The sequence below is a fragment of the Staurois parvus genome, unplaced genomic scaffold (genome assembly GCF_062004578.1).
Source record: "Staurois parvus isolate SC_StPar_1 unplaced genomic scaffold, SC_StPar_1.0 ptg001957l, whole genome shotgun sequence".
In the NCBI taxonomy this organism is placed as follows: domain Eukaryota; kingdom Metazoa; phylum Chordata; class Amphibia; order Anura; family Ranidae; genus Staurois; species Staurois parvus.
Window position 1 is genome coordinate 290,398 of NW_028319753.1, and position 9,602 is coordinate 299,999.

Below are 9,602 nucleotides of genomic sequence, written 5' to 3' on the forward strand. Positions count from 1 at the left end.
AATCTAGCATCATATATTGTTCACTTGGGTTAGGTGTGATTCAATGTTTGAAGGTCCAATGTCTCATCTGGCTGTCTGTTTAACTTTTGTAGATGTATTCAACTCAATCCCAATATATAAACAGTATTTGTTGACATATCCACACATTAGCGAGTCTCATAGACTCCAATTTAAACCTTAGAATTGTCCGGTCTTAAACTACCTGTGGATAGTCAAACAGTCTATTGTCTCTGAGAAAAGATCCCTTCACCCATTATTTGCATTTCTTAACTGGAGGGTCATTCGAATTTTCAACCAAGACAAGTTAACCCTTAACAGATGGCCAGGCTGGTTTGCTGTCAGAATAACATTATATTTTGATAAATAATTTCAAAAGCCACAACAATATAGTGAATGTTTGAGTTTATAAAGAAGAATACAAACACTGCTATTTTTTTGAACCGTCTAATATTCACTTTTCTTCCATTTTTTTAGAGGAACAACACAAATTTGATGTATTTTTCTTCATGTTTTGATTTGGAATAGAATGTGTCGTGTTCCCAATGCATTTGTGTGGATATAAATAAAAGCTATTAGAAGGATTTTCAGCTTTATTCACTTTATTCAACACACTGCTATTATTTTGAACACAACTGTACGTGAGAGCAGGCCTTGGGGGTGGATGCCCTGACAAGCACATGGGATTTCAACCTCTCTTACACATTCACTCCAGTGAGACTGATTCCAGCAATTCTGTAGATGTTTCTGATAGAAAAGACAGATCTCATTCTGATAGCACCATTCTGGCCAAAGATGCTTTGGTTTTCTCTGCTGCAGAGCCTTATCTCAGCTCCCCCATTCCCACTTCCAGAGAGGGAGGATCTGATCTCACAAGGTCCTGTTCTACATCCTCAGATCAGAGCCTTGAAGTTGGCTGCATGGTTTCTGAAGAGCAACTCCTGAAAGCTCAGGGGTATTCAGACACCATAATAAAAACTTTGGTAAACTGCTGTAAACCAGTAACCAGAGCTATTTATGTGAAGGTCTGGAAGAAATTCAACTCCTGGTTGTTAAGTAAACGGCGGGGCCTTCCAGGCATTCCAGCAGTTTTAGATTTCTTTCAGGAAGGGGCAGATCAGGGGCTCTCGATCAGCACCTTAAAAGTGCAGGCATCGGCCCTCAATATTTTTCTTCAGGTCCCCCTGCAGCAGGATCCCTTTGTAATAGATTTTTTCAGGTCTCTCTCCAAGTCCAGACCAGTAAAGGTCAAGTCTTGCCCAGTTTGGGATCTGTCCCTAGTCCTAAGGGCCTTGGTCCTCTGTTCCTTTGAACCTCTGTAAAAATCTTCTATAAAATGTTTGACTTTAAAAACCATTTTTTTGGTAGCAATCATGTCAGCCCATAGATAAGTGAGCTACAGGCACTCTCCAATAGGGAGCCCTATCTGACTGTTTTTAAAGACAGGGTTGTGCTCAAAACAGATCCAGGTTTTCTCCCTAAAGTGTCCTACTCCTTTCATAGGTCTCAGGATATAGTCCTACTGACCTTCTGTTCTTCTCCCGGCAGTAGGGAGGAAGAAAGATTGAATTTGTTTGATGTGAAAAGAAACCTTATGGTCTATTTCAGTAGATCCCGAGAATTTAGAAATTCGGATTCCGTTTTTGTGCTTTTTGCAGGAGCACGGAAAGGTTCTAGAGCACATAAATCCACCATAGCTAGGTTAGATATTATGGAAGCTTATAAATTATTACAGATTCCTCCCCCATTTGTTAATGCACACTCAACCAAATCCTTATCAGCATCCTGGGCAGAGAGAGCCAATGCTTCACCAGAGGAGATATGTAAGGCGGCCACCTGGTCCAGGTTCTCTACCTTTGTGAAGCATTATCACCTGGATCTCCTATCAAGGAGAGGATGGAGGCCTGGAGGTCCGCCTTTAAGGCGTTGGGATTACATGTTTAGTGACCCAGAGGGAGGAGCTCTACGTCTTAAGTGGCTGTCCTGGAAGACTCATAGAAAAGGAGTTACCGGTAAGCCTAACTCTGGTTTTTCTAGCCTTATGGTGTCAGTGGGCATACTGGATTGACTATTGCAGCCAAAAAGGTTTTGAGAGACAGAAGTATCTAGGCCTTTTGTTGTTTCTGTTTTTTTGAAGTCTAGGAATTCTAAATTAGGGAGACTTCCTGCAGATCTTTACAATCATATTTTGTGTTTTGTTGACCTAAGAGGTTTCCACCTTGTTTTGGTTCGTGTCTTGGTTTCCTTCTTGGGATGGGGGGTTTATGTGTGCCTGGCCTTGTGTATAATCAAGAGTCAGATTTCAGCCTTGGCAGTCTCTTCTTTCAGGGGCTGATTGCATTACACTTTCTAGTTGCATGCGTTGGTACTAGATGTCCTGCATGTTCTTGCAGTCAGCCTGTCATTGTTTCTATGGGATCTCTTTCTGTTAAGGACTGCTAAGGACACTTCCCTTTGGGCACAAGTTTTTGCAGGCTGCTGCATGAGGTTCTTTCCTATTTCTGGTTGTTTTTGGGACCTGTTGGCTTGTTGTCCTCCCCTCATGTTCTAGGTGGGACATCCCTGTTAGTAAGGAATGTAAAAGATGTTCTGTGTCCTGTGATGTGCAACAAAGAAAATGACATTTTTTGGTTTACCTGTAAAATCCATTTCTTGGAGTCACTCAGGAATCCCAGAGATCCGTCCCCTCCTGTTATGGGCTATGGCTTGCTACAAACCTTTCCTATGTCGGAGATATGCTCTACAAGGGGACGTCCTGTCTATTGTTGGCCAATGTCCAATCACCTGTAGGTGGGCATAACAGTGTTAGGAAGGGTTTATAAAGATGCTTCGTGTCCTGTGATGTATTCCAAGAAATGGATTTTACAGATCATTGATGCCATTTGTTACTAAGAGACAGGAATTGTTCATTGCTGAAGGAGCCCCTAGAAACCTTTGGAGGAACCCCTGGCTGAGAAAGGCTGGACTAGGCAGTCATATATTTCTGTCCCCCTTGGTGGGAGTGGAGGTGACCCCTCTATAAGGATGTACAGTCCATACACACCCAGCACAAGGCCGGGGTCACACTACCAGATGGTTCTCGGTGATGCAGAGTCAAAGTCCTACCTTTTCCCAGAGATTGTGCGACTTCATGTACTGGCGTCCATCTTGGGTTTCTTCAGAGCATGGTGGGAGTCTTTTATGCCTTCAGGTCTCTGAGGTCCATCCCCCAGAGGGGTGTGGCTGAGTACATATAAGCCTGTGATCCGCACATGCTCTTTGCACTTGTGTCGCTACTGCTCTGTGTATACTCTCGTGACTCTTCTGGTATCTGACTCGGCTTGTGACTAGACCATTCTCTGTGTTTTCCTTTGATCTGACCTTCCGTTGCTGAACCCGGCCCGTGACCTGTGATTCTTGTCTACTGTTCTGTACCGTTTGTCCCGTTGTTGTCGACCCGGCCTGCCTGACTACGCTATTGTCATTCCTACCAGCTACACACCATTGGCGGCGGCCATTACCGCAGCCGGGGTGTCTCAGGGGCCGCGACCTGGTTTCTGGCTGCGTCCATCCCCACCATCAGGGGCCCTGGTGAAGGGCAGCCTGGGACTTAGACTCTGCGCCCTGAGGGACTTCGGTCTGTTGGTGGTGGTTGTCATCAGTCAGTGCGTTTCCCTGCCAGTAGGCCTACCTGTCTGTTCCACAGCCCTGCCCTGACATGCAGTTCCTCTGAGCTCCACAAGGTGGTGATCTCACCTCTACCCAGACAGGAAGTCTCTATGGAATACAAGCAGGAAGTGATGTTGAATACAGACAGGAAGTGATGTCAGGTACAGACAGGAAGTAGAGAGGAGACCTTGCTGGAAGTGGCAGCAGAGGAGGTAATAAGATGTTATGTTCTATTTACACCCAGTAACCCCCCCCCCCGTAATATCTGTTCTCTTCCTTGATAGTCATGTCCGTCCTCTTCCTCCATAGTCATGTCCGTCCTCTTCCTCCATAGTCACTGTGACGTCTTTTATCTCCAGCAGATGATGATTCACACATATATAGTGTGGGAACCCAGATGAACCCCTTCAGGGGCAGAACATTCCCCCACTTCCGGGGCTGGAACATTCTCCTCATTGTGGAGAGGTGTCACCTTCTCACCTCATCAGTCTATACTAATGGATTTTATGACTTTAGTTAGAGGCGGGGGATGGGGGGATATTTAGGGGGATTGGAATATCTATGTCTTTGTTTTATAAGATTCAAATAGGAAGAAAGAGAGAAAAATGTCATTTGTAGTAAATGTCCTGAACACAATGTATACCGTCCTCCACTCACTCTGATGGGAATACAGTAGACCTTGTTTTCTCCCATCTTTGCACTCCCTACAACCTCACAAACACCCCCTTTCCTCTCTCTGATCACAATCTCATCACCTCCACAGTCTCCTCGTCTTCAAACACCTATCCCTCCAAGCAGCCAACAATTACCCGCAGAAACCTTCACAACTTGAACCCGGCTCCTTTCCACTCTGCAACTGACCAACTCTATGACAGAATCTCTCCCCTGTCCTGCCCTGACCTGGCCACTGCTGTCTATAACAGTTCACTGTCATCCACACTGGACTCACTTGTTCCTCTAACAACACGAAGCATCAGGCCCCGACCATTACATCCGTGGCAGACTGACCACACCAGACATCTTAAGAGACATAGCCATGCGCTGGAGCGATTGTGGCGTAAAACCAAATCTCAACAAGCATTCACCCGATATAAATCTGCTTTCTTCACATACAATTCCTCCCTCCATGCTGCCAAATAAGCCTACTTTGTCACTCTCATCAATACCTTGTCATCCAGTCCTCGTCGTCTCTTCTCTACTTTCTCCACCTCCACCCAGTACCTCACTCACTGCTCATGAGATTACAAATCATTTCAAAAACAAGATTGCGCAATTCGTAGGGACATCTCCACTGCACAGACATCCATCCCACTTAGCATACCTTATACTAAACCTCCCTCAACACTTTCCTCTTCTGACCTCGCTACTACCGAAGAGGTCACTAAGGTTTTCTCAGAAGCCCGTCTCACTACCTGCCCCCTGGATCCTGTCCCCTCACAACTACTACGGTCACCCTCTTCTTCCATCCTATGCTCCCTCACTCACATCTTCAATCTTTCCCTCTCTAAAGGTGGCTTCCCCTCCCATCTAAAGCATGCACATATCCACTCCCATATCCACTCTCATCCACTGTACATCTGTACCGGGTGGGACACGCCAAGTATAGATGTACAGAAACCTCACAGAGCACCCCCCACAGCTCCTCCTCCCAATGTCCTTCCAACCAGAGTCAGAGAATCCTATGACATCACACTGACCTCACAGCTCCTCCTCCCAATGTCCCTCCATCCAGAGTCAGAGAATCCTATGACATCACACTGACCTCACAGCTCCTCCTCCCAATGTCCTTTCAACCAGAGTCAGTATCCTATGACATCACACTGATCTCAGCTCCTCCTCCCAATGTCCCTCCATCCAGATTCAGAGAACCCTATGACATCACACTGATCTCACAGCTTCTACTCCTTCCAATATCCCTCCATCCAGAGTCAGAGTATACTATGACATCACACTGACCTCACAGTTCCTCCTCCCAATGTCCCTCCATCCAGAGTCAGAGGATCTTATGACATCACACTGACCTCACAGCTCCTCCTCCCAATGTCCCTCCATCCAGCTCTTTTTTCTTTTTTCAGTGCTCTTAGGATGTGGGCGGACCCTTTACATCCTCACAACCAAAGCAGAACTGTAGATCCTTCATTTTATGTAATGATGTCAGAATTCCTTATACCTCAGCCTGAAGTGGAGCTTTACTAAAACAGACCTGACCAGAGAGGTGAGGAGGATTCTGGGAATATCATTTGATTTGACTATTTGTGTTCAGATGTAGAGTTTTCCTCCTGTGAAGTCTGGAGATCATATGACATCACATTGCCTCCACCTCCCTCCCTGATAGAAGAGAGAAAGAAGAAGAAGATTCTAGAAGTCACCAGAGAGATCACTGAGCTGCTGACAGGAGAGGTGAGCGGTGCCGGGAATTCTGGGACATTCTCCAGTAACAGACAAGGGATGTGTCTGGATGGTGACTGTATCATTGTGTGTGTCAGGTTCCTATAAGGTGTCAGGGTGTCACTGTCTATTTCTCCATGGAGGAGTGGGAGTATTTAGAAGGACACAAGGATCTCTACAAGGACGTCATGATGGACAATCAGCCGCCCCTCACATCACCGGGTAAGAGGAGACTTTATTGTAAAGGAGAGAGCAGTACGGAGGATCCACCTAGATCCCCCATCATCTGATAAACACATAGAAACAATGGATTCAGTCAGTGTGTGTGTTTCCTACAGATGGATCCAGTCATGGGAACCCACCAGAGAGATGTCCCCGTCCTCTGTATTCCCGGGATTCCACACAGGAAGGTCACACCATCCCTCACCATCATCAGGTAGATGATGACAATTATTGGTAGTTGTGATTTATACACAGCATGTTTGTTACAATGAATGTTTTATTATATCTTTCAGAGTGGAATCCTCGGGGATGATAATATTGATGTTAAAGAAGAGTATAAAGAGGAGGATGAGGAGTATGGAGTGATGGAGGAGTTTTCAGAAGGACACAAGGAGATGATGGAGCCACCTAATACCAGGAACCCACCAGAGAGATGTCCCCGTCCTCTGTATTCCTGGGATTCCACACAGGAAGGTCACACCATCCCTCACTATCATCAGGTAGATGAGGAACAATCACTGATAGTATGATTAGGATCTGTACATTAGAAAAAAAATTAAAAAGCGAGCGCTATCCAGTCAGCAGCTAAGCACTCAAGGTAACCAACATAAACCTTACAATAGAATAAATAATTATATTATTATAAAAAAAAAAATTTTAGATCAAAAAATGGACATCAGAAAGATTTGGCAAAAGATCCGATGAGCGTTAACGAATGTACTAAGACTGAAATCACATATGATATGAATATAACCGTATTGTAAGAATAATACATAAGAATTAAAATATTTATGCTAAAAGCACACATTAAAAAATGTTCAAATGAAATTAACTATTATCGATAAAACAATTAACATCTAACTCAATATTCAGTCCTGCCGGGTGCAGGGTACCTAACTCATAAATTTGTTTGGTCTCCAGTTGGGATACTGCCCGAGTCTTATATGTCCCTCTCCAGTGCGGGATGATAGTATCTATCCCTATGAACATAAGTGAGGAGGGATCTCTCTTATGATATCACCTATAATGTGAGGAGAGGGAATGCTCCTTATATCCTTTTTTAATTTTATAAATGTGCTCCTGCAGACGGTCCATCAACCTTCTCGTGGTACGACCCACATACTGTTTTGGAGCATTCTAATAGATAGACTACATATTTCCTATTACAGCAAATGAATTTGTCTATATTATATGTCTTATTAGTTTGATTAGAAAGATATCTGGTTATTATTTTCTTTCTAGTATCATTAGGATCTGTACATTATCTGCATTGTTACCATTGATGGCATTTTTATTATATATTCAGAGTGGAAACCTGAGAGATCCTAAAGTTGAGGTTAAAGAAGAGATAAAAGAGGAGGATGAGGACGGGGTGATGGAGGAGTCAGAGATTCCAGAAGAACACAAAGATCTGTACCAGGACACCATGGTGGAGTCATCCAGCTACAGGAACCCACCAGAGAGATGTCCCCATCCTCTGTATTCCCGGGATTCCACACAGGAAGGTCACACCATCCCTCACCATCATCAGGTAGATGATGACAATTATTGGTAGTTGTGATTTATACACAGCATGTTTGTTACAATGAATGTTTTATTATATCTTTCAGAGTGGAATCCTCGGGGATGATAATATTGATGGTAAAGAAGAGTATAAAGAGGAGGATGAGGAGTATGGAGTGATGGAGGAGTTTTCAGAAGGACACAAGGAGATGATGGAGCCACCTAATACCAGGAACCCACCAGAGAGATGTCCCCGTCCTCTGTATTCCCGGGATTCCACACAGGAAGGTCACACCATCCCTCACCATTACAAGGTTGGTTGTACGGAACATCTTGAACATGGATTTGAGGAGATAATATGTGGATTTTTCATGTTAGCTTATATTTATATATTATGAGAAATTTTGAATTTTCATGATTTAGGGTGAAGATCCAATCGATATAAAAGTTCAGGTTAAAGCAGAAGAAGAAGAGGCGTATGTGAGGGATGATCAGCAGTCTATGGAGGAGGATGGAATAACGGGGACATTTATAGAGGAGGACACTCCTACAGAGATCAGCACAGGTGGGTCATGAACACTAAATCCATTCCTCCACCCATACTGCTCACTGATTGGTCCAGAGTAGGGCGGGGACTGGGTGATATCAGCCTGTAATCCCCTGGTCACTTTCCTGAGCTGTGTTCCCCGTCCTGTATTCCTGGATTTCTCTCGGATAATCTTCCTTCTCTGTGCTGCAGACACAATTTATGTCTCTAGACTGGATTTATGGAGGTTCTGGGGTTCAGCTGGCAGCAAAATGTTTTTCAGCACAGGTGATACTAGACCTAGGCACCTGGGGTGTGTGTCTTGGGTGTTCTTCCCCATGCCTAGATCTACTAAGATCTCTGACAGAATATTTCTCCCAGGGTTCCTTGCTCTGTGGTCTGCTGGCTGTGGAGGGATATGTCTGTATAATCTCAGACCCAAGTCACTGAGTGCAGTCTCAGGAGATGGGAGGCAGCGGTGTGGGATCTCTGCAACTTGTCTACAGTAAACATTTAAGCTTCCATTCATTAATGAATACCGATATTATGAGTCCTGACCCTTCCAATGTGTTATTTAAATTGTACATTATGTACTCCTGACCCCTGCACTATATACTCTATGTTGTACATTACATACTCCTGACCCCTGCACTATATACTCTATGTTGTACATTACATACTCCTGACCCCTGCACTATATACTCTATGTTGTACATTACATACTCCTGACCCCTGCACTATATACTCTATGTTGTACATTACATACTCCTGACCCCTGCACTATATACTCTATATTGTACATTACATACTCCTGACTTCTGCTCTCCCCCTCCCCCCACTGCTATATACAGTGAGGAACAGAAGTATTTGAACCCCCTGCTATTCTGCAAGTTCTCCCACTTAGAAATCATGGAGGGGTTTGACATTCACATTGTAGGTGTCATTCCCACTCTGAGAGACAGAATTAAAAAAAAAAAATTCATGAAATTCCATTGTATGATTTGTAAAGAATGTATTTGTCTCGCACTGCTGAACAGAAGTATTTGAACCCCTGAGAAGATCCATGTTAATATTTGGTACAGAAGCCTTTGTCTGCAATTACAGAGGTCAGACGTTTCCTGTAGTTCCTGACCAGGTTTGCACTGCAACAGGGATTTTGGCCGACTCCTCCACACCGATCTCCTCTAGATCTGTCAGGTTTCGGGGCTGTCGCTGAGCAACACGGAGTTTCAGCTCCCTCCAAAGATGTTCTGTTGGATTTAGGTCTGGAGACTGGCTAGGCCACTCCAGAACCTTGATATGCTTCTTACGGAGCCAC

General features: G+C 44.4%; 2 protein-coding genes across 2 annotated transcripts in view; one reads left to right on the forward strand and one right to left on the reverse strand.

The window, feature by feature from the left end:
- The window catches only part of LOC149433150 (uncharacterized), a 192,435-nt gene that overhangs the window by 86,059 nt on the left and 96,774 nt on the right, over positions 1–9,602 (reverse strand). The window lies entirely within an intron of this gene.
- Positions 678–8,441, forward strand: LOC149433152 (uncharacterized). Its single transcript, XM_089664584.1, has 6 exons — positions 678–980; positions 6,132–6,255; positions 6,372–6,469; positions 6,549–6,755; positions 7,866–8,072; positions 8,182–8,441. The coding sequence occupies exons 1-6, from the start codon at positions 678–680 to the stop codon at positions 8,332–8,334; spliced, it is 1,092 nt and encodes a 363-aa protein (XP_089520710.1). The 3' UTR covers positions 8,335–8,441.